This window comes from Monodon monoceros, unplaced genomic scaffold (genome assembly GCF_005190385.1).
Source record: "Monodon monoceros isolate NGI ecotype Baffin Bay Population unplaced genomic scaffold, NGI_Narwhal_1 Super_Scaffold_12, whole genome shotgun sequence".
Taxonomy (NCBI): Eukaryota; Metazoa; Chordata; class Mammalia; order Artiodactyla; family Monodontidae; genus Monodon; species Monodon monoceros.
In genome coordinates this window covers 56959674-56985039 of record NW_021703768.1, presented here as the reverse complement: position 1 = coordinate 56985039, position 25366 = coordinate 56959674, and the positions used below count along the sequence as shown (strand labels likewise).

At 40.9% G+C, this 25366-nt stretch overlaps 2 protein-coding genes across 4 annotated transcripts in view; one reads left to right on the top strand and one right to left on the bottom strand.

The window, feature by feature from the left end:
- Positions 1-890: 890 nt before the first annotated feature.
- PTCD2 (pentatricopeptide repeat domain 2) lies at positions 891-24446 on the bottom strand. Its single transcript, XM_029217493.1, has 9 exons — positions 24338-24446; positions 23739-23868; positions 19696-19813; positions 16940-17018; positions 16440-16531; positions 13838-13951; positions 12131-12205; positions 5412-5525; positions 891-1858 (listed from the first exon to the last, which is right to left on the bottom strand). The coding sequence occupies exons 3-9, from the start codon at positions 19753-19755 to the stop codon at positions 1634-1636; spliced, it is 759 nt and encodes a 252-aa protein (XP_029073326.1). The 5' UTR covers positions 19756-19813; positions 23739-23868; positions 24338-24446; the 3' UTR covers positions 891-1633.
- Positions 15368-25366, top strand: part of MRPS27 (mitochondrial ribosomal protein S27) — a 111828-nt gene continuing 101829 nt past the window's right edge. For all 3 annotated transcript variants that reach the window (XM_029217489.1, XM_029217491.1, XM_029217490.1), the window contains exons 1-2: positions 15368-15416; positions 19215-19431. The gene's annotated coding sequence lies outside the window, so the exon portion shown is untranslated. The remainder of the gene's footprint in view (positions 15417-19214; positions 19432-25366) is intronic.

The window sequence follows — 25366 nt, the reverse complement described above, 5'->3', positions numbered from 1 at the left end:
AATCCTTTTTTTTTTTTCTTTTGCAGAACACCAGACACACATAAGATGTAATTAAGATTCTATGAGGCAGAGAATTTTCTTTAAATGAAGCTTATGCTTCACAGAGCATAAGCTAAAGAAATTCTTTTGGTATTTCTGAACAGGAGGAAGAACTCATTTGTTTATGTAATTCTTCAACTAGGTGCGAACACTCTGAATGCTACTGACAGTAATAACAAGAGTTAATGTTTATATAGCATTTTCTTTGTGCCAGGTAGTGTTCAGCTTGCTTTGCATTTATTACCTCATTCTGTCCACAGTAAGTCCACAAGGTGGTATTACTATTATCCCTGTTTAACAGATGAGGAGATTGAGGGGAGCCCATGGCCACACAGTAAGTCAAGGAGCTCTTAGTGCTCTATCTCTGAAGAGAATCTCCTGTTTCTTCTCTGAGGAGACATCATGTGGTGCAGTGGGAAGGGAATGAGACTAGGAATCTGGATTTTAATCTCAGCTCCACCAATTTGGACAGGACATTTTCCGTGACCTGAGGAGGAGACTTAGAAGATTCCTCCTACTCTAGAACTTCTGGTTCTATGAATAACAGTAAAGTTAGAGTTATCTCCGGGTTTTGAAACAGCACTGAATAAGGAGTCTGCAGCACTCCAGGCAGACAGCTGGGAGGCTTCACCATCATGTGGGCCCTCAGAAAGAAAAGGCAAAACGAACCCCCCCAGGTGCTGGCCTTCAAACCATCAAGAGGCAGATCCTTACGAGGAAGCTCTGACCTGCTGTCATGACATATGTATTTATAAAAGATAAGACATCCAAAGAGAGAAAAGAGAAAATCATTAACAAACGAGACGAAATATAGGACCAAATATTTATGACCTATATAGGAAACTAAGGAATACAGAGAGCGTTATGTGGTTTTTATTGGCACTTATTTTGAAAAGCACGTGGATTGCCCATGACCAAAGTGGTAACCATTTAAATTTTGGCTTATTATCAGTTCTGAGAGTTAAATTCTGGTTTTGTTTGTTCTGCTGAGAAAACAACGAGTTTTCTCAGGAACCTTTTAATTTGTCTTATTTTTGAGAAAACTTGACCCTACTGAACGTTGAATGAAAATATCAAATCAATATGGAGATTCACACAGGCACTATTATTTTACAGATGAAAAACTGAGGGCTCAAGTATTATCTTGTCTAGGGTCACAGGTAAATGATGACAGAAGCAGTGAGAAAATCCTGGGCTATTTCCCAGCATGGTAGAGTAGGGTTTCAGACCACTATTCCCCTGAAAATTAGCTGGAGGTGGCCACTTATAGTGAAATTCCTTCCTGTTAGTGCTTATTGGGTTCCCCTGGAGACTGTGACCATGTTCCTTCAAGCATCCTCAGCCCTTTACAAGGGGAAGCCTCCTTCCCGCGGGAGCCCGAGCTTTCTGCTTGCCTGTATCTGGATCTTCCTGGTGGCACAACATATGAACGTCTCAAGGCAGCATGCCAGTGCTCAATGATTTTGGAAATTTAAGGAGACCAAGTGTTAGTATACTGTACACTGGAGTACGATGCCCGATTTCTTAGGAAGCCAATAATTCACTAGAAGCAGGCCTCCTCCAACTCAGACCCACGGATGGTTTGAACTCAGGGTTACTCAGCCCACAGGGACTGGCTGAGCGGCTGGAAGGTCCGACGGCTGACTGTCCTCTTGTTTAATAGCACCGTGTGGGATTTCCTGTCACTGGGGGTGTGGCAGAGCAGAGCATCCAAAGTGTAAGTGGTGACCTGGCCATTTATGTGCAGTTTCCCGTATAGCTCATCAAATGTGGCCAGAAGAGCAGGCACATCCTTCACCTTTTCCCTCACTTTGACCAGCTGAAAAAAAAGCAAGAAGAGCAGATTGTTATATCTCTGCAAGATTTCTTCCTTGTTCTTTTTATCCTCCAAGAAGCAGAGATATAAATGCAAAAAAAAAAAAAAAAAAAAGAGTGTGCACCTAAAGTGGTAAAAACCAGGGTACTGGGGCACACAGAGGTGTAACTAACTATAAGGGATTCCATAAGCTATAAACAACATTCAAGATTAGTACTTAAAAATCACCCCTGGTATTTTATAAAAGGGGGGTTCAAGTGGCCCATACTATACGATGAAACATACCAGGGAAAGGAGGTCAAACAGCATGGAATCAAGTGTGTCCAATTTAACGATCAGAGCAGGAGGCAGCGTCAAATGATGTAGGGCTTTCTAGTTTCATGGTAAGTTTTTTGGAATTTATTCTAAAAGCCATCAGAAGGTCCAAACTGGGACATGATCTGATTTAGATTTAAAAAGCTGAGTGGAGAACTGGAGGGTACAAGAATGTGGAGACTAATCTAGGGGCCCCCATCATAGGCCAGATGAGAGCAGGTGATGGTTTAGACTGGGAAAGGTATAGAAAAGATGGAGTAGATATATATGAAGTATATTTTGGAGATTAAACTGAAAGGATTTATTGTTGAAGGGGAGAGGAAAAGGGAGGCATCAAAGACATCTTCGCAATTTGGGCTTTAGTAACCTGGAGATGGGGGGTGTCATTAACTGAGACGGGGAAGATGGCAGGATGAGATTTGGAGAGGGAAAATCAAGAGTTCTGTTTTGGACAAGATTGAGATGTCTGTGAAACATCTAGGCAGACATGTCCAGAGGTTATTGGCTACACAATCATGAGGCATGGGGGCGAGGTCTAGACCAGAGGTATAAATATTAGCGTCACAAGTGTATGAATGGTATTTAATTCTACAAAAATGAGTGAGCTCAAAATTTGAATGTGAATGTGAGTCTATCACATATACACAGGTTGTGTAATATAACACAAACCTGCACACCTTCTTTTCAAACAAGGGCTCCCCACTGAACCTTCAGGTGAAGTTTAAACACTTCTAACATTCTTAAAAAGAATAGCTTGTTTAGTCCTCATGTTCAGGGTGAGATGCAGCAGCATATGGCTTTCAAAAGAAGCAAAGCAGGTGAGCCAAGCTGGAGGTAACCTTGCTCTCACTGCAGATACTACCTCAGTTCTTTTTTTTCTTTCTTTCTTTTTTAAACTACCTCAGTTCTCTTAAATCACTACAAAAATAATTATTAAATGGTATCACTAGGACCATCCTACAATTGAAGCAGAAAACAGTTGGTACGACATTGTTTGTTAAGTAAGTTTTAAAAAAGAAGTCAATAAGGAAACAGTTCACGTTGGAGTGGTTTCCGTCACGGTGCTGCAGAAAAGTCCGCAGTTCTTTTCACCATTCCTCTAGGGGCACAACAGCACCTCACCACACATTAAACATGTCCAGTAACTGGTGGCGTAAACACTAAATAGAGCATTTGTAAAATGCAGAGTTTTACAACATAAGACTCCACATGCAATCTTACAAAGATATTTAGAACTAGCTCAAAAGCTGCTGGGGTTTTAGGGATCAATTCACTTCTCAACAAGCAGTTCCCTGGGTAGCCTCACAGCACCCAGGGGATACACTGAACTAGAGGGTGAGCTTTCTAAGTAAATCAGCCTTACAGGCTTTGGGGGGGGTGGGAGAATCAGATAAAAACAGTATTTTTCAGTGTGAAGTTTGGATACTTTAGTCACATAATTCAGGCAACATATTGACGGGCCAGGTCTAAGGAAGGATTAACATCAGTGCTAGTGAGAAAGCAGAAGTTGTGTCAGTGCTGCGCACACATGCACATGATCGTGTGCTTTCAAACCAGTTTACATTTTTAGTTCCCCTACTTTTCTGAACACACTCCCTAAAGGTTTAGGTCGGTCACAACCTACACAGAGCTAAGACCTCAAATAGAAAAAAGCTTTAAATTTAATCATAACCAGTTAGTTTCCCGACAAGCTCCCTTTACACAGCCTTCAGGTGAGAGTGAGGAATGGAACAGGGCTGGGAAGGCCACAGTGCGGCAGAGGCGGGGAGCTGCCACCTGCCCTCTGCTGCCAACCTGCCATCTCAGGTGCTAGCCGGAACCCAGCTGGGACCGTGCTACTAAAGGCCAGGGAAAAGGGAGAAAAGCTGGGGGAGGACCAACACAGGCCCCTTGGTTAGTCAAAATGACTATACCAGTATCATTACTAACAATATGATCACTGCCAATAATTTATGATTTCCTCACAGTCTTTTTTCCCTGTAGGTTATATATGACTAGCGATGTACAAATTACTAAATTTCGAATGAATTACAATAATTCCTCTTTATGTGCTTAAGCCATCAGTATGGCACAAGGTTCATTTGTTTCATTTTGCTTTCAATTTTTAGAAATTGCTTCTTTCTCTTCATTTTTATTTAACTTTATTTTATAATTTTGCAAAGCATTTATATGGTTCCATTAGTTGGTCTATTCAGGAGCTAAAACCACAGTTCTAATTAGAAAAGCTTTAATATGGTTTCATATCCGGCAGGTCTAGCACCTCTTCTTTCACAGAGTTTTCCCAGCTATTCTTGCTAGTTTGCTCTTTCTACTAAACCTTAACTACAGAAAAAATCCTAATGGTATTTATATTGAAATGTTACATTATCACATTAACTTGGGCAGAACTGACTTTATGAGGTTGAGTCTTCCTATCTAAACACCCAGCAGGTCTTTCTTTTTAACATCTTTATTGCAGTATAATTGCTTTACAATGGTGTGTTAGTTTCTGCGTGAATCGGCTATACATATACATATATCCCCACATCTCCTCCCTCTTGCGCCTCCCTCCCACCCTCCCTATCCCACCCCTCTAGGCCAGTATGTCTTTTTACTTGTTTAGGTAGGGGAGATTTTCTTTTTGTTAAGATGAGAGATACTATAGCCTACTGTTTGCCTTTGGGGATGATCCACAGGTAAGGTGAGCAATAGTGACGATGTTCAAAAGAAGGTGACACAACTTTTGGGCTGATGCCCTGGGCTGGCTGGGGGTGAGGATGGGCTCCCAGGCTCTAGAGAGGTGCCTACAGTCACCACGGCTTCAGGAGGGAAGGCTGAGCAGAGAGAGAGAGGGACAAGGAGGCTGTTGGTGCGGCAGCGGTTCTCCTCTAATTGCTTCTGTTTCCTCTGTGAAACAGGAAGCAAGGTCATCAACTGAGAGTGGGGAGTGGGGAGAAGGAATTGGATGCTTAAGGAGAAAGGAAAAAGGAAAAGAAGAGGGCCGACACCCACGAAGACAGTGTGGGGAAGAGAACAATGTAAAAGGAACAAGTTTTCCTAGAATTTCAGAGGAAATTCTCTTGTGTTAGAGGAAAAAAAAGTCTGCACCCACACATAGAAATCTAGCCACAGGAACAACAGAGAGGTTGCCGGATTGGACAGTCTCTTTAAAGAGGTGGCCTACAGGATTAAGGTATCAAGTGGACAGTTTAAAGGGTGTTCTTGCACCTTTACAGGATTTCTGTGGAAGCCGCCTACTCACCACTTCTTCTGAGAACACATGTTTTTTCACAAATCTTGATAGATTTCCCTCTGTAGCATCCTTTAGTATGTCTGTTAGGCTTTTCAACATGTTTGACTGGATATGGATCATAATCTGAAGAAAAAGAAGAAACAAGAAAAACAAGATTGAGCTAGTAATCAACACTGAGAAGTGTACCCCGTGAGGTAAGCCTACATTTATAGGCATCTACCCTGCTTTCATGCCATTTCCTAATTCATTTGCTTGCTCAAGTTCAAAGGTGCTTTGAATGAATGGCCACCAACCAAAACTTGTTTTCCAACAGCTAATCAAAACACCACCACTTCAAAACTTGCTAAAAGGCAGAAATGGAGAGAACATGGATTTTGGAGTCTGACATACTTGGGTCAGAGTCTTGGCACTGGCAATTACAGCCAAGTGACTCTGGCCAGGTATTTAATCTCTTTCAGTATCTTTATTTGTGAAATGAGGAAAATACCTTTACATCTCACATTTTGAATTACTGTGAACATTAAATGAAATATCAGCACGCAGGAGGTCCTCAACAAACATTACTATTAGATTCTTCCCTATTTCCTCTAGATTCAGAGGATATGACAATCAGACAATCTCATAAGACTGGCTCTGGGTCAAAAGATACCTTTATCTTTTAATTTTTTTGGTTAGGAAATTGCAGGCATACAAATTGTTCAAGTATAAAGTGGAAGCCGGTTAAAGTCTTAATGAGGCACTCCTATTTATACTATAGCTATCAAAACTGGGTGCTTGTACTTGGCTTTCAAAATGATACCACTAACTACCTTCCATCAGATACAATTAACATAAGGAAAAAAAAGAACGCATTTCCCCCGCACCCCAATTACCAATGTTCACTAGTCTAATTTGAAAAATACAGCAAAGTTTAAAGAAAATGAGAATAACTCAGAATTCACCAACTAATGTTAACCATTGTTTACAATCTCATGTATTATCTTCCAAATATATTAATCCCCCCCACCCCCCAATTTGATTCTGCTTTTTGGTCAATTATTATAAAGTGAACATTTTCTCATAGCATCAAGAAGTTTTAGGAAAAAATAAAACCTCATTTTTAATGATGAATGCATAGCAATCCATCATATAAATCAAATAAAGCAATACCATACTTTATTATATCAATAAATGTCATACATTTTAAAAAACTGTTACTTTCTTAGACTTGATTCCCAGAAGTGAAATTACAAAATCGAAGGGTGTAAACATTTTTAAGCCTCTTGATCTTTAGGAAAGATAGTTTTTCTGGGAGAGATATTCCTTTCTTATACCAAAGCAACTAAGTTCTCTTAATAGTCCATTTTATAACATTGTATGTTTGTTGAGCAGGTGATCAGGATGAGGGGTTATCTTTGGTCCTGAAGAACAGAATGAAATGGCCCCAAGTAGCCTAACTCCAAAAGCCCTGATCTAAGTTGAGTTCTAGAGCACAGGCAAAACCGTTTGTAGGGAGAGAACATTCCGTGGGTCTCTCACAGTCAGGCACAAGCACTGACTGTCTTTAGTCCCGACTGTATTTTCAAGGATGTTTGTACAGCCAGCAGCCTGGGAAGACAGACAGTGTCTCATCCAAAGCAGAGGGCAGGTATGCTTACTGTCCAATTTAAGAGATTGGGGTTCCCCAAGTTCACAGTTCCTCTCTTAAAATATAATCTCGTGTGTGCAAGAAGCATATAGACCTCTTCATGTCGCTCTGTGGGAACTGGGCTCGAGAAACTGCTGCAAAAATGCTAATCCGCTGGCTACTGCTATTGCTGTGAGTAATAAACTGTCCTTCTTCTCTCGGTGTCTTGTGTTCTCTACCAGCATCCACAAAACTGTGGCAGGTTAACTCGTTAGCTCAGAAGTGGGGTAAAATCTCCAAGTCTTAATAGTTCTTAACAGTTTTGTTAGTAAAAACCAATCCCAATTTGGTTGGCAGTGGTCTGTCCTATCAAGGGCAAGGAGAAGTCTACCTTGTTGATGCCACATCTGCAGTGCCTGGCACCGAGTAGACCCTCAACAGAGAGAAATGAGAAAGGGAGTGTAGGTCCCCTAGCAATTTACAGGGATAAACCTCTTGGAGCTCATGCTAGAAACTATTAATGATGTGCTTCTGAAAGATTTCAACTTTTCTTCCTAATTTTTCCCAGTTTCTCTCCTGCCTCCAGCAACTAACCCTGATTCAGTGGGGATTTCAAGAGTAAGGTTCAATACCTGGAACTATACTGCTGAAGGTCAACATAGATGAGGCAGTTACTGATGAAAGGCAAAGAAAAAATTTAAAGCTAGGAGCTTGTCTCAAACTGAAGTCTCAGGGTACAATTAAGAAAGCTAAATCAGGGCACAGTGCATTGCTTCAATCTTACAGATTTCAAACAAAAGGCTAGGGAAATTGAATTAGCAAGGAGCAGGGGGACTTTTCGTTAAGAAAAACTAGTCAAAGAACACATACTTCCCACCCTTCTGATTTTCTGAGACCTCAAGAAATGTGTCACTGGACACCTTTGACCAAAAAAGGGAACAGAGGCCCTGAACATGCAGACATCTCTGCATTTCTTTTCAAGTTTGCTATATTTGAAGTAGAATAGCACAGTGTGGTAGAGACTGCTAATTTTCTAACCAATATCCACATTTCCCTTCTTTGTTTTGATAACAGAGCTCCTAACTTTAACTGATGCTGTCATGTACGGAACTCAGAAACTGTATTTCTCAGGTCTGTCTGCAACTAGATGTGGTCACGGGATTAAGCTCTCGCCATTAACGTGTAAGTACAAGTTGTTGGGGGAGACGTTTGGGAAAGCATTCTTAAAAGGGACCAACTTCTTTGTCCTCCTGCACTCTCCTACTTCTTGCTGGAATAGATGTAACAGATAGAAGTCACGTGCTTAGAATAGTGGTATGGAAATACAAGCGGCCAGGTCCCTGATGACACCACGGAATGTCATACCAGACCTAGACCGACCACCTCTGGTTTTCTACTTGGAAGAAAAAGAAATCCTCTAATTTGTATAGACTCTTGTATTTCTAGAGTCTGCATAGCTTCCAGCCAAATGCAATTCTTAAACATATAGGTGAGATGCTGCCACAGAGGGATTTATGAGAAATAATAAGTCCTGTCTCCTTTCCTACCGGTGTGGCCTAGAACTGCCCAGCATGAGCTAGAACTTTAGGGTGGCCTTAGTGAGTAGGAGAAACAAACATTAAAACATTTACCTGTGTTAACAAATAAATGATAAAAAAGCAGTGAAACTCACCACTTGTCAATTCCCCTGTAAGGTAATTCAATTCCAGAATGGGTCTAGATTTCTAGAGAAATGATTAGAATTCAATGAGATCATGTGCTCAACCAGTTCGGTGTGGAGCGAGCGTGAGCTGGGAAATGGGGAGCCAGGCCCTCTGGGTCGTGTCAGCAGCAGGAGCAATTTCAATGAAAAGAAAATTAAGTTGAGGGGAAAAATTAGGTAAGTTCATATTCCAACTGGCAGCAAGAAAAGATTTTAGTGTAAGGCATTAATTTTTAAAGTAGATCTGAAAAAAACTTCATTTATTTCTGCTGATACTGACTGAACAGACTCTATTCAGCCTATTTGTTAGGTTTCCATTTCTGAATAATTAACAAATTGCTCTTAAGGATTCTAAGCAGATGACTGAGGCTTGGAGAAGCTAGGGCCCGGAATTAAATTATTTTTTAAAAACCTGCTCTAATAACAGAGACCCAGAATCTGAAAGATTATTAAACCTGAGAATGGCAACCAGCTCTTTTCCACCATTCCCGAGGAAGGAAGAAGAAACAGGCTTGTACTGAAATAGGAGAAATTTAGATTGGAAATTTGCAAGAATTGCCTGAGTGAAAATTTTTAAACAATCTTTAAGTTTCTGGACAATGGATAATTCTGCGACCCGGTTCATGGAGGGGATGGTTCATATTCAAGATCAACTCAAGGATCCTTACAGAGCGCTTGCCAGAAACATGCCCATTCATTCGACCACGTGGATCAGCCGTCTCCCCGCCCCCCAACCCAGCTCTCCCAGGAGAAGCTGTTCCTGCTGCCACGACTGAATAGCCGAGGAATCTAAATTCAAGGACACGGAGTATGTGCACTAACAGCAGGTCTGTTTTCTGACATCCTGTGTTCCTTTCACCATTCCGGAGAAGCAGTTAGCTCCAGTCCTAGATAAAGGACGCGCAACGCTAATCTCTGTAGGTCTGGAGTGGTGGGGAAACCCTAGGCTTTGTATGTAGTCAAACAGAGTTGATCGTGTTAAAACTTTGACTCTGCTATTTAATTAGCTGTGAGAACCTGGGTAGTTTACTTACCCTTTGAATCTTCATTTTCCGCATGTCTAATATGGAGAAGTACTGTTCTGACAGTGTTGTATAAAATAAACCGACAAATGTAAGTATCTAGCGTGGCACCTTAGCTAAAATAAACTGAAACCCTGCCGATCTCACTCTCTTCCATTTCTTATCAACCCTTACTGATCCCCCCATGCCCATTTCAACTCCAGGAAAAGCGACTAATGACCCACATAAAACTTCTCTCACACACTCTCCTGTGTTTCTTTCCCCCCTGATGCTATGAACCATCTGGAATCCTAGCAATTCTACTGCTATCCAATCATGAAATGAGTGCATCTGCAGGCCACTCTCTCAGAAGCAGATAAATATATTAATACTTGGAGAAGCTGAGCCGTCCACATCCAGTAGGAAGCTGAGAAGAAGAAAAAAATAACATATGCGTCTGCTGGAAGACCAGGATTCCTAGTCTGTTTGGCTTACTGGCTCAAATGACCTGGACTTTTGGATTCTGGACCTTTGCCACCTTGGCCTCCATCAGCTGAGAGCTTTTCAGGCTGACCTGCAGTTTCTGTTCAGGTGCCCAGTCTTGGGCCAGGGGCTGCCTGCGGGAGGCCATGGCACGTAGGGCTATCAGCTCTCTTGGGTTTCGATCCACTGGTGCGATTCCTTCCCTGTCTTTTTCTGTTGCTTCCTCTGCCTCACCATTAATGCCGTAAAAACTCATTTCTGGGACCTCTTACCTCCCTTTTTTGTGGCATTCATCAGTTTATAGCAGATCCATTACCAGGTTTTACAGATAAGTTCTTAACTGACAGCTTTGACACTCATCCCCACTCCAGGCTCCTGCCCTTTGCCAACTACAACATCTCTTTTTGGGTATTTTTCTTATATTTAGTCTCTTCCCTTCCAAACCCACCTCTTTCCCTTTTTTCCCCCCAGGTTCTCTACTATCACTGTCTCCATCTTTCTGGTTCCCTAGGCTCATCTTTCCCTCCTGTGTAGGCATTTTGAAAAGTAAATATGAGGTCAAATATAAGGTATTCTTATCTCAGACTTCTTGGTGGAAATTGTTGCCCAGAATTTACCATAAAGGCTTATCTAGTCCTTCTCTTGAAAGTCATCTGGGCACTGGTCTGGGGGTGACGTTTGAGGATAATTATGGGCAGAACTGAAAACCACGGGAGCTTGCAGTTATGCCCAATTCCTGTTCATGGGTTCTAGGATTTGTTAGAAATAAATAATCCTTTTTAATTAACAGATTTCATTTTAAACAAATACTACTGGTATTAGCAAGCATCACTGAACACTGATTACATGCCAGGCACTAACTGTGTTGTGTTAACTAACTACTTTATATGCATTATTCTTTCAATTCTCCTAGTGAAAGAATGGAACTATTACTACTGCTACTTCAGATAAAAGGAAAATGGGGTGGTAGAGGTTAAGTAACTTTGCCTAAGGACTCAAAACTAGGAAGAGAACTAGCAAACTAACTAGCAAACCAGAACCCTCAGCAAAACGAATCTCCCAACAGAGAATGCCCTTTTACCTCCATGCCTCCAGTCCCACAGCCCTGTCCTCCTTCAGAACACTGCTCAACAATACTCTTCTCCCCAGTTCTCCTCCGTTAGCTCCTGCTGGCCAGCCCTTTGCTCCCCAGCCTGGAATACCGCACTGGCTATGACCCGCTATCCCAGTCCATGTCATGCTGGTGTTTACCCATTTCGGTTCATCTTGACCCCTTGATGTTTCAGGAGACTGTAAGTTCCTGGACGCTAGGGGCTTTCTTTTCAACTCCCCACAACACACGTACTCAGCATACAAGCAGGGCCTCAGCAGGGCCTAGCTGAGTGGGGGCTGTGATGTCGTTAATGACAGGAGAGTCTCTTAGTCTTTTCATTGCCCCAAGGAGGCGCAGACGACTCACTGCTCACTGAAAAGGTGGCAACAAAGTACGAATGAAAATGGCTCGCATTTATTGAGCGCTTACCAGGTTAGATGCCACCTTATGCCGTAGGTGTACTGACTCCGTGAGTCAGGTACCATGGATAGGATGTAATCAGCACGCAGGTTCTTCCTAAGTCTCAGTGGAGAGACTGCAGAGTCCATCTCCCTTCTCTCTAAATTGACGGCCTTTCTGTAGTCATGTGTTACACCTGCAGCATTTAGCCACCTCTTATATCTGAGCATATCTGTGTTGCCCACCTATTTATACACTCCTGGAAGAACGTATTGACTCCTCTCACAGGGCTCCATTATAACTTTCACACAGTGATCAATAAATGAACATAATGGATGAAGACCTTGGGAGATCAAAAGTCATTTGTTGTACACAGACAAAAAAATCTAGACTTCATTTTATTACATTTCAAGCCTTACTTTAAACCATAAAGAAGTCACTTACATTTAAATTAGTGCAGATTATGCTTTCTGGCTTCATGATTTGAGAAAAAATGGATATAGCTTTTGCCAGCTCGTTCTAGAAGGAAGAAAAACAAGTCATACCCCCAAGGCATATAAACATTACTCTGCTATCTTAAAGATCATTTAAGATGTCAGGATAGTCCTATTCATGGTACCCCAGGGTTTTGAAGTACACAAAGAAAAAAAGTTTTTTGGTAATCAAAAATGGACATTCTATAAAGTGTTTCCTACAGTGGCATATTACTGAATGTTTTAACAACCTGCCTGAGTTCCACGTTCTAAGATGGGGGCATAAAGTTGGCATTTCCCCTTCTCTCACTGGAATGAGCTTTCAAAAAAAAACAAGGATGAGAAATAGAAATGCACACCCATCTTTGACATAATTAGAACATAGGAGAAACCTCAAACCACAGAAGAAATCTGCATTGCCAAAAACACTGGAGATGGAGCATACGCGAGTTCCAGACAAAGCAGTAAGAGGAGGACATTGCTGCATATCTCAGGAGTGCACAAAGTAGTTCTCAAAGGTGAGGGCACAGCCTGAAGTACTAAATTCCTGTTTACAATGATGATAATAGAGTTTAGAACTAGTAATGAGGTCTTTGGATCCTTTTGGTGGCAGAGGTGAGACTAATCAAGAATTTACACAGATCAGCCATACTTGCAGGAAACAATATGTCACTTATAGCAGCATCAGAGGAGAGACTTTTCACTGAAAATCACCTACATGCCTACTCCCATTGGCCAGGAAGAAATAGAGCCAATGCATATTTGTAGACAAAACTCAGATATAAAGAAAATTCCTGCTAGCCTAGAACGTGGCAACACGGCGCTATTCTCTTCTGACATGAATCTTCTGCAAGTGGCTGGTCTAAGCATCTTTCAATGATGAATAACCAAAAAAGAACCAGCATGTAAACTATATAAAGACATTATGAGGAGAAAAGAAAAAAAGGATTACAGCAAGAAAAAAAAAAAAAGAAAAGAAAAGAACTGGCTGATGAAGAACTCCCAAAGGAAGAATGTTTCCATGGATATAAGGGACAGAAAAGAGAAAAACTAACAAGATCAAGTCACTCAGAAGTGGAAAAAAAAAAAAAAAAATTCAGGCAGGCCTCAGATTTCTCCATAGCAACATTCCATACTAGAAGGCAGAAAAACAATGCCAAAGAAAACCTCAAGTAAAGCAAATACCACCTCACAATTTTATATCTGGCCAAACTGTATTTCAGGTTTTTAAGAAAAAAAAAAGGGCAAATAATTTTAAATACCAAGAACTCAAGGAGTACTGTTCCCCTGAGGAATTTACTAGAACACACTTTGGAGAGCCTTAAATTAAAACCATTCCCTGAGCATGTTACTTGGTAAACGAATCACTTGAAATTTCCACTTTAATTATTTGAGAAATTTCTCTGAGTACAGCCTCCCTCATTGATTTTCCATAGGATCCTGGCCAGCCCCATGTAAACAGCAGTGCATGTTAGGCCCTCAACTGTAAATGAAAACATTCTTTGGAGGCAGAGGTATAGATGTAGGTTGCCATGGCACCAAAGGCATTGGTCTCTTTATGGGGACTTTTTCTTTATGACAGAGTCAGAGGAAAAAAGATAAAGTAAAAGCAAGAACAAATGAAAGTAGTAAAGTCGTGCCTACTCCTAATTCACTTACGTGCACCCCAAAGCCTTACCTGGTTCAGAGCTAATGCCACTGCAAAACAGGATGCTCTCCTGCAGAGGATTTCTCCCTTGATGAGGGCTTCTTCTCTTAACGTGGTACAGATTGTAAAAGATTCAGGGCTATTCTGGGGGAAGGCAGGATTGCTCAATAAATAAATGTCACAAACCTTTAGGTTAATAAGATGATTAATGGTGCCCAGTGTTTCAGATTTCCTTTTGGAAGAATTTCCTGGAGCCTATCTCAAGCCGCTTAAAAGATTAAGTTCCATATAGAGACTATTTGCAAATAGACTCAGTTATCTATATATTAGCAGCTCAAATCTTAAATGAACTTTATTTTTAGCTCTTTGTCGGTTTTCTGACTTGGGGCAGCTTTACCCACAAACATACAGGTCTCTTTTCATCCAGGCAGGCTGGTTTCAAGACATAGGTACCATAACATACACGTGTGAAGAGTCAGTGTGCTACTACCGTTTATTAAATGATAAGAGTAAAGCTTAGCAACACCACAGAACTTTTCCTTAGGGGGTTTCCAATCTGAAAATATCCGTGTTAAGTCAAATGTTTGAAAACATGAAAACATACCTGAATGGAAATCATGAAAGAATCCCATAAAACCAGATACCTTAAAACAAAAACCAACAAAAAAAAACCACACACACCAGGAAGATGAGTGATATACAAAGTAGCAGACAGCAGCAGTAAGACAGAATTCTCTTCCTTTATCTATGTTGTAGGTGGGTTAGGTTTACGAGAGCAGCATTAGTTCTGTATCTGTCATGGCGTGATTCGTTACTCAAATACTAAAGGAAAACCTGAATTTAATGAGAGGGGACGGTTCCCAGGATTGGCTTGGAATTTGTAACAGCTGACCAGTTCAATTTTTCAACTCCAGTCTCCACTGAGTGAAACAAGTTATTCTTGAACACAATATAGGGCAGCGGTCCCCACCCTTTTTGGCACCAGGGACAGGTTTCGTGGAAGACAGCTGTTCCACGGAGCTGGGGGTGGGGGTGGGGATGGGTCAGGCGGTAATGCGAGCAATGGGGAGCGGTGGGGAGCGGTGGGGAGCAAGCAGGTGAAGCTTTGCTTGTTTGCCCACCGCTCACCTCCTGCTGTGTGGCCCGGTTCCTAACAGGCTGCGGACTGCCACCAGTCCGCAGGCTGGGGGTCGGGGACCCCTGATATAGGGGAGAAAAGTCCTCTGGCCCTTTGTAAGTAGTAGAGTTAAATTCTCTCCACCTCAGTATATGCTCAGGGAGACATCTCCAAGAAGGTCAGGAAACTGTGTATCACAGTGCTGAAGAACCAATGCTCAAGTGTGTGTCATGTTGGCCTCTGTTCACAGAATCACAAAGTGGCAGGATTGGAAAGGATCATCTAGTAATCCAGCGGTCAGCAAACTACGACCCTGGGGCCAAAGCCAGCCTATGGCTAAAAATGGTTCTTAGATTTTTAAAGATTTGTAAAAACAAAGAAGATGTGCCTAGGACCATAAGTGGCCCCCAAAGCCTAAAATATTAACTATCTGGCCTTTTATAGAAAAAGCTTGCTGGCTCCTGAATCCAAATGCTTCATTTCACAAATGAGGTAAGTGACCACTTCAAAGCCAGTTCATGTTAAAGTTGAGACTAGACTCCACATTTCTCAATTTCCAAGTTGGTTTCTTCCCCCTGTAACCCAACTGCCCCTCTTGTTTTGGAAAATTGGTATCGCTATGCTTTTCAGGGAAATTTTTCAATAGCCACGTTCTACCTTACTTAGTGTTCCTTCATTTTCAGTATAAAAAGGTTTTGTTAAGTTTCCAGTGTTAAAACGGCATGAATGTGTACAGTAATGCATGGAATCTTGGTCACTGTACTATTTCAGTTACCATTTATGCATTCTATAAGTAATAAAGAAACAGTCTATGTGCAAGAAACCATCCTGATAGAGTAATAAGACAGGGATTTATAAGTCATGCTCTCTATTCTCAAAGAACTCATTTTAATGTCACATACGTTTATTAAAGATCGCTTGTGAACCAGGCACTGTTAGGTGCTGGCAAATAAAGATGCCTCAAGGAGTTTACCCTCTGGTGGGGAGGATGAAATGTGCATCCACTTAGTAGATCAGGCAGTGTTATAAGTGCCATGTCTGTGAATACAAATAGATCACAATCAAGGGATACTGAAGGACAGAGAGAACACTTCCAACTTAGGTGATCACAGAAGAATTCACAGATGAGGACAAAGTAGCCCTTGAGTTCACCAGTGAAGGATGCTAAGACTTCCATGGGAGAGGGCCACAGAGAAGACTGGTCTGGTGAGGTCCAGCAAGAGAAAGAGGCCTCTAAAGCAGAATTTGAACCCAGCATGCTGTTTCTTGTTCTCATTATCTACACAAATGCCAGAAAAGATGGAAAGATGATAAAATTGCTTCTCCCATGATAAAACTGTCTGACATGGCTAACTTGGGTTTTCTAAAAATGAACATATTTAAAATGGAAATATCTGCACCAGATGGAAAACAGACTTCAGGGGAACTGAATTTTATTTGTAGAGAAAAAAAATAATAAATCCTCTCTCAAACATTACCCAAAATGCTCTAAAAGTTTAGGGAAGACAGTCTTACCAGTTTGTAGCAAACTGCAAAAGCAAGGATGTAAGTATCTTTGTTGAACTTCACATCTTGGTTTTTCATCTCAATCAGTACTTCCAATGCACCTGTCAAAAGCCAGGAGTGGGCCGGCAGTGTTAAATGCATTCAAGTGAGTTCAGAGTCCTCTACTATTGATTCCCAGAGTTCAATCTGTTTAGCTCCATCTACTGAAAAGTACACTTCAGCACAATAAAAACTTTTGAAGTCATTTATCAATTAACTAAATTTCAAAATAAACTATCAGGTCATACAGGAAGAACTAGTATTTTAAAACCTATTATAACTGCAGCATAAGTAAAATGTGGGGTGTTTAAGTCATGATGTGATGCAATAATGTTTTCACACTTAAAGAATGGGGTCTCCATAATTTAGCCACTCATCAGGAATATAAAGATCATTTTTACATAGTCCATTGTTTTTCCTAATTTTACATAGTCCATTGTTTTTCAGCAAACATAAATTGTGATACTTACTTTTATATTTACCTTTGATAAACAACATATCCATCAAAATATTGAATGATGTGGAGTCTGAGAAGAAACCTCGTAAATGCTAATGAAGAAAAACAATATAGTTTGGTTAAAAGGTAAAACTATTAAGGGAGTACTTATACTACATCTTCTCTGTCTAGGACTGTCTACATATTTTATTCATTTAGCAAAAAAATTTAAATGATGCCCACTCTTTTGGGGTCATGACTTTAGCAACGGGCACAGTGAACAAGAGGCAAAAGATACGGCAAGAGATCTCTAGGTTTCAGAAATCCAGTGAAGGACGTCTTTATGCAATGGGCTCTGCCAAGCTTAGAAGAAAAGAAGCAAGCCGATTAGCCCTCCTGGGGGTTGTCTTGGAACCTGGGTGCAGAATATTAACACGAAGTGGCAGCTATAAGTATGCTTGAGGGCTAAGGTGGGAGAGGCTTACACAACTATGATCCTCTTTTGGCAAACGAATAATAGTTGATTATTCACTTTTTGAAATAACTCACTACAACAGTGGTTCTCATCATTTTTAATGGGATGATAATGTGACACATGCTATTCAAATACACCATTAAATGTCTTGTGCAAGTCTGTTATTTTTTTTGAGACCCTATTAGGCAGACCCTATTCTAGGTGTTAAGAATAAAGAAATGATGAACAAGACAATGGCCCTGCCCTAAACTCTAGTAGGGCTTATAATCTAGGGGAGCTTAAATTCTGGCAGAGGAGACAATGAACAAGTGAATAAAACAAGCGGAAAAAATAAAAATATAATTTCAAGTATCAATAAGGGCTATGAAGAACAATGAAACGGGAATAAAGGGAACAGAGAAGATGATGGAAGCTGGTCAGGGAAGGCTCTCTGAGAAGAGGAGACCTCAATGAAGTGATGCAGATGTAGAGCACTGAGGCCACGGGCCTGGTTGTCTGAGAGAAAACCAGAAGGTCCAGAATGGAGTAAGTGAGAGGGAGAGTGGCAGGACATGAAGTACCACAACGGGACCTTGAGGGCATGGTCAGGGGTCTGAGTTCTATGTGAAGTGGGATGGGAAGCCACCAGAGCAGCCCCGTCCATAGGGAGAGATTGCAAGTCTCAAGTGTGAGCCACGTATGTGACTCTAAATTTTCAAGTAGTTTCATTTAAAAAAGTAAAAAGAAAGATGTGAAATCAGTTTCAATAATATGTTACTTAACCCACGAAATCCAAAATTTCAACATGTAATCAATATAAAACATTATCAATAAGATACTTTACATTCTCCTTTTTGTGCCAGGTATTTAAAATCCATCATGTATTTTACACTACAGCCTATGTAAATCTGAACTAGCCGCAGTCCAAGGCCTCCAAGGGTACACGGGGGTAGTGGCTACCATACTGGCAGCACTTCAGGGTTCTGGGCAGGGGACACGACAAGGTAAGGTGGAAGCAGGATTAGGCTTTATGGCACTTGACTCTAATTCAGTTTATTCTACAACTCCAGGAAACATATACATACATGAATGCTTCATGCTCAGGTAGGTCAAAAAAACCCAAAAAACAAAAACCTTTACCCTCATTTTCTTTCTTTTTGTTTCTTTTTATCATTATACTCATGGCTATGATTTATTACAATGAAATTTTCTTTTAATTACAACATTAACATATGCTTATTACAAAATAGTCAAACAATACAAAAGTATATACAGTAAAAAGTGAGGATTTCCTCTAATTCTACCCCCTGAAGATAAGCAGTAGTTTAGTGTATATCCTTCTAGATTTTTAAAACATATATGCTACAATGTAAATATGTATGTATATTTCTTCTTTTAGGAAAAAATAGGCTCAAACTAATCCATACTGTTCTGAAACCACCTTTTCTCTGCTTACTAATATATTATGGTCATCTTTCTAATACCCAGGGTCCTTAAAAGAGGGGCAAGGTGAGAGTTAACAGTTCCTCCATGGATACAACACTTTATATGAAGAAAAGTAAGAGGCAAAAGGACAACTTAGTTACGGAGATTCTTAAAAATATTAAAATGTCCCAGGGGGCCAGCCCTGGCCCCCAAATTTAATAAATGTTTCTGACCATGGATGACTTTATAATGTCTCTGAGTCCCCGTTTCCTCATCTGTAAAATGGAAATAATAATAGTACCTACCTCGCCAGGGCTATTGTGGGAAACAAATGAAATGAAACATGTATAATGCTTAAGCATGATGCTGCGAACTTGGTAAATATTCAATGAATAATTACAAAACTAATTATTGTTACTTTTGCTTTTAGGAAAATAAAATCAGAATATGCGAAAAGCAGAAATTCTGAAAACAGAAAAGCACTTTACAACATAGCCTTCAACCAGAAGTAAAAATACGAAAACTGGAGAGAGGCACAGGTGAAGAATAGGAAAGGCAGTCTCAAAATGGCAGCCTGCCTCAAACTAGCCCCCACTAAAAGCTCCTCAAAAGAGAAGATGTCAGTCCCAGATGGACACACATCCAAGGTAGGTAGATACCTTGTAATCTGTACTTACACCTCTTCCACACCTCTGTATAAAGAGACCTACGCCTCTTCGTAGGCAGTGACTCCAAGGAAACCTTAAAAATCCAGGGAAGAGCTCATTCCCTCAACCCAGCAGCTTTTCTCTGAAAATCGAACCCAGGAATAATGTGTATAGAAGAGCTGCCCTTCCTAACATCACCGAAAACACCCCATCCTCAGCGCAAGGAAGTCACCATGGCAGGGAAGGCAATTGGGAGACAGTAACCTGGTCTTTGATGAGCTCCACTGCAGATTCCTCGAGATCCAACTCGTAGCACAACCTCATGAAAAGTGGTCCAAACTTGTACTCCCCCAAAGTGATGTTCCTGTTCTCTGCATGGTACCTGGTAAGCAAAATAATTCAATGAGCCAAACAGTGGGACCCGAGGAAAGACAGACCGTGGCATGCACTCTACTAGGTGCTGGGGACACAGCAAAGAATGAGGTCCTCTCATAGTATGGAGGGGAAAGTGCAGAATTAAAGATGACCAGAAGAATCCTGGCAAGCAGAAGTATACTAGGCACTTAAATAAACAAACGAGGTCGTTAGAGGCCCACATACTCTGAAATAAAAGAAAGTAAAAATGCAGATTGTAATCATCTCAATTTACCAACAACCTGCTAGGACTGAATGTGAGCATATGTCAGGGAATAGCAGGGGTCTTGTATCTGTAAGCCCAGCAGGATGGACTGTCTCCTTCCATGCTCCTGGAGAACAGCAAGGAAAGGAGTGGGGTGATGCTGTGTCCCCCTCAAGTCTGGCTTTATCCCCATATGGGATGGCAAACGACCAATAGGTGCATTTTACAATTGAGACCAATTTCTCTGTTTTTCTTGGCTAAGGGAAAAGTACATGTGAACTACAATCACCTAGCCAAACAAATTAAATGCAGCTTTGAAATTTTAGTTTTAGAAAAAGGCTAGTTTCAAAGACAGTGATGTTTTATATGTATGTGGCTTGGGATTTCTACAAGCAGCCAGTCTGCCAGTTAGAACTGCAGAACTGAAAATCTGCAGTTAAATTTCCTTTCAATAACCAACTCTTCCTGCTTTAGACACCAAGAAGACAATCTGGTGACAAAACAAGTACCTCATGATTGCATGTAAATCAAATTTTAGGAAGCTCTGATTTTAAAGAACAGAATATTCTTTTACCTTCTGCTAAAATCACTGAGGAAAGTCATAATAGCATATGGATAGTCTATTTTAAACATATATACTGCCAAAAAGAATGATGAGTGTACTTTTAAAGATACATTTCATAATCCAGTTATAAAAGTTACAAAAAATATTCATTGCTTCATTTACAACAGTTATGAATTAACTTATTATATCAAAATATCAAGTTGTATACCTTAAAGATATTCAATTTTTATTTGTTAATTATACCTCAATAAAGCTGGAGGAAAGAAGAAATAATTAAGTTATTAAAAGGCAAATATAGTGTCGTGATTAAGGATTTTTAGACTCTGATTCCAAAATGACAGTTCAAATCCCAGCTGTTTTACTTACTAACTGTGTAACCATGAGCAAATTAATTAATGACTCTGTACCTCAGTTTCCTCATCTGTAAAATGGAGATAAGAAAAGAACTCAACTCAGAGAGTTTTTGTGAGGATCAAATGAGATGATATGCCTGGCACACAGTAAGCCTCAGACATATGCTCCCTCTTATACAATGTAAGGCACACTGAGGAGAACATCTTTAAAAATCAAAGTATTTCAGTAAATAATCTCAAGAGAAATGTGTGCCAGATTAAAAACAAAAATGAAAAATTTCCTAACTTAAATGACACTCACACTAATAAAAGTGCTAGAAAGTCACAGAGATAGTTAATATCACCTCTTCTTGACAAGAAACATTCAAGTTAGAGGCTCTAAAACCCTTCTATAAACCAAACAACAGCATGTGGTCCAGACTGTGAGGAGATTCAGTTGTTCCCCATTTTTGGCTCAATAAAGAGCTTATGTTCTGGCTCGTTGCTCTTTTTCCCCAACGGGGGGTCGCCTGTCTCAGGAAGAGAGAGAATAGGTTGGTTAGGCCGAGGATCGACCGCCCCCCACAGCTTGTCCAGCTGTCCACAAGTAGAGGGAAAGGACAGCAACCAGGCAGAAAGTATTAGCATCAATAAAGGGATTATGAGTCATACTTTGAATGTTTATGACAAAAATAAGAGTGGAAGGAGCATTTAGAATGTTATCCTGTTTTGTTACTCTTGTAAACATCTGATAGCTTTGGGTAGTAAAAAGAAAACTGAGAGTAAAACGAGCCAGAGGGTCTCAAATGATTCAACTGTATGAAACTGAAATAGCAGGTTTAGGTTTGCAGATATAGTGTGACTGTGAATTAGCATAATCCCTTTTGGAAAATAATCTGGCAGTCTGTATTGACAAGCTTTAAAAGGTGCATGCCCTCCGATCCCCAAAAGGAAATAAAGAATAAATTTTATGCATAGAGTTTGCTCATCATGGCATTATTTATCCTGGTGAAAAATTAGAAATAATTTAGATGTTCAACAATAGGGGCACAGTTAATTAAAATACCTAACCTATAATCAAACAGTGTATAGCCATTAAAATATGATTCCTAGAGTATTAACAGGCAAAAACATTTATGCTACAATGCTAATTAGAAAACAAGAAAATATCATTTTATATACACAGTAAATAACTACAACTATGTAAAATAAACCCTACCTAAACCTCAAAATCTTTGCATGAAAAAAAATCAGTGAGAAAATATATCAAAATATTAACAGTGGTTTCTTGGATGTGGTAGACAGGACCCAAAGTTGGCCGCCATCATTCCTCCCTGTATGTACATGCGGCTCTGTCCTTCCAGAGGTGGAATCCTTTCCCCTCCCCGTGGATCGGGGCTGGCCGCTAACTCGCCCTGACCAAGAGAATGGGACGGGAGTGAAGACGTGCCAATCCTCGGCAGCTCCACAAGGCCTGCAGCTTCCACGTGTGCTGTGCGCTAGTGCAGCTCAGGCTGGACTCGTGAGCAATGAGATTCTACCAGCGGGGGGAGGGGCTGCATGCAGGGGCACTGAGGCTTCAGAAATGCAAGCGAAGCCTTCTGGGACCTCCTGGCTCAGCCAAGCTGACTGCAGGTGTGCAGGTGACTTCAGCTGATAACAATAAGAACTACCCAGCTGAGACCAGCCTCAGTTCCTGACCAACAGAGTTATGAGAAATAATAATCAGTCGTCATTTTAAGTCCTTAAGTTCTGGTGTGGTTTGTTATGCAGCAAGAGACAATCGAAACAGCAAACTGTGTGATGTATGCAGTATTTCTTCTTTCTACTTTTTCATGTTTTTCAAAGTTTCAATGAAATTTGCGTAATTCTGTTTTTCTTTTCCTTTTTAAAAATAACATTAATTTTTTCACATTATAAAATTAATAATGTCCCTTATAGACAAGTTTGAGAAATCAGAAAAGTACACATTTAGACGAACAAAAAATGTAATGTTTCAAAGAACCATGGTTAACTTACAGTATGTATTCTTCCAGTATTCCATATATGAATACCTCGTATTTTTCTCTGTAAATGTACAGTATAAATGCAGCTTCATGTATAGAAATGTATCTTTAAAGAATGGTGAAAGGAAGCTGTTGATTTGGTGCCATCCTGCTCCCAAGTGACACCTTTGCTCGGTTTCCTAACAGCAGACTGTGATTACATATGAGTTCCTGCTGGCATGGGGAAGTCTGATAAGGGATCAGAGACAGTGAACGTAACAGGCATAAGCCTGTAGGGGGGAGGCTAGTTCGGAGTCCACTGAAGTGATCCAAGTGAGAGGCGTGAGGCCTGAGCTAAGACACTGGTAATGGGGACAGAGAGAGGAAGGCTAGGGATGAGAGACACCGCGGAGCAGACGCAGGAGGAGGGCAAATGAGATCGGGGGAAAGAATGACTGGTCAGTGTAACAGCAAACACAGCAAGAGGAAGAAATCTGTGTAAGTTGAATGTGAAGACCTTGGGAACATGTAAGTGGACTTGGTGAAGAGCCTGGTGATCTCCTGGGGCATGAATTATCTGTTTTGCTATCTTCGGCACCTGGCATGTAGTAGGAACCCAATAAGTGTTTGCTGAATGAATGAATGAATATAAATGGTGGAGCTCAGGGCAGACATCTGGACAAGAGATTGGGAAGTCACCAGTTTAGAGGTGAGAGCTGAAATCTTGGAGGTAGATGAGATTGCTCAGGAAAAAGAAGAGAGTAGGAAAAGACAAAGGCTGGCAGGATTTTAAGGAAATGCCTCACCTGTAAATGACATTTTTAGCCAGCTCCACATCGTCCCAGGACTCACACAAATGAAGTAAGGTTCTCAACTCCTCTTTCAAGATGAGCTTATTCTGGGTCAGTTTCTCTTCCAAGTTTCTCAAATAGGTTTCTGGAAGAAAGCACAGTGTGGTGGCCATCACTTAGGCTGTCTCAGACCGTCAGGAGGCTGACCTCAGGGAGAAGGGGAGGCTAGGACCTGGCACAATGCAAAGAGCCACTGAGGGGGGCTCACGGCCATGCAGCTCCCGCCACTGGCTGGTCTCGAGAGCAGAGTGTCAGACGTGGTGTATGAAGGAGCGAATCTGTCACAGGGCACAGGTCCGGACCTCACTCCAGACTTCCCAACACAGAATCTCTGGGAGTCGGAGCACAAGAATGTGCATTTTTGATTACCTGGGTGATGCTTACGCACCGTAAAGTTTGAGAACTAACGTCCCAGAGGCTTAGCCCAAAGAACTGTATCTACAGGTGACGCACGAGAAAAAAAAACTAACCAAGATATCCAAAACATCAGTTGGCAGGGCACCTAGCAGGAAAACTGAAAGGAAAATGTCGTCAACCCACAACGGATGACTCACATGATTCAGGAATACTTCAAGTCTTTTTCACTTGATTCAATTTTACCACTTTTTCATTCCTCCTGGTCCCTCTCTACTCAGTTGTTAGAAAGCATGCCACAGTACTGCATACTGCACAGGGGGTAAAAGAGTCCTCCAAACAGCAGCAAACCCTCTTTTAGTAACAGAATCATTTCAAGGTGATCACGGTCTATGTCCCTTGTCTTGTATCTGATCAACTGTGGAGACAATCAAACACCAACAGGAAACACTGCTTCTTGGCATTAGGAAGGGACTGTATTCTTGGCAGAATGTAGGGTGAGATGCAAGGCAGCCACCAAGCAAACATCTGCTTTCCAGAAGACAGGGCTGTTCTCAGTATCAGAAGCTGCGAAAGTCTACAGGATTTGTTCCAAGGCCCAGAGCTCCGAAGGAATGCTGCTTAAAGGGATGGCACAATATACATTAAAAACACAAGATCAGGAAGCTGAGGCAGACACTGCTCTTGATTTATAAGAAAAGAAGGTCCATTAGGTTTGAATTAATGCAACAGACCCTCCAATCTCTATTTGCAGAATCGTGTAATGGTTAAAGGTTTTAGAGTTGGGAAGACATGGGCTGAAATCTGGGCTCTGCCACTTGCATGCTATGGGGAGATCTGGGGAGGCCTGTCTCTGAGACAAGATTCATGTGTGAAGTGAGGGCCATGATACCTACCTCGTGGGGTCATCCTGAGATAATGTACGTAAAGCACTTAGCACAGGGCCCAGCATGTAGTAACTGCTAGGAGATCACAGACATATTGTTCTTATTTTCATTCCTCTGTCACGAGGATTTATTCTATTAAATATTTCTAAACAATTTCCAAGCTAAAAGACTTTAATGGGACGTCTTTACATCTTGTACTTCTTAATACTTAATAAGTCCAAAATTTCAACAGATGTAATTTGTATTTTAAAACAAATCCATCAAAATTAAGTGCTTATTGTATATTACAGTCAGAGGTATCCTTCTTTGTGTGAGAGACACAAGGAAGGATAAGGTATGGTT

Excerpts from the sequence above, each read along its gene's own strand:
- PTCD2 (XM_029217493.1), bottom strand. The coding sequence starts at position 19,755 with ATGAGGTTGTGCTACGAGTTGGATCTCGAGGAATCTGCAGTGGAGCTC. Across the intron at positions 13,952-16,439 it reads TTGCAGTTTGCTACAAACTG|AATAGCCCTGAATCTTTTAC; the intron begins GTAAGACTGTCT and ends GCCTTCCCCCAG. Across the intron at positions 12,206-13,837 it reads TGGCATTAGCTCTGAACCAG|AACGAGCTGGCAAAAGCTAT; the intron begins GTAAGGCTTTGG and ends TCTTCCTTCTAG.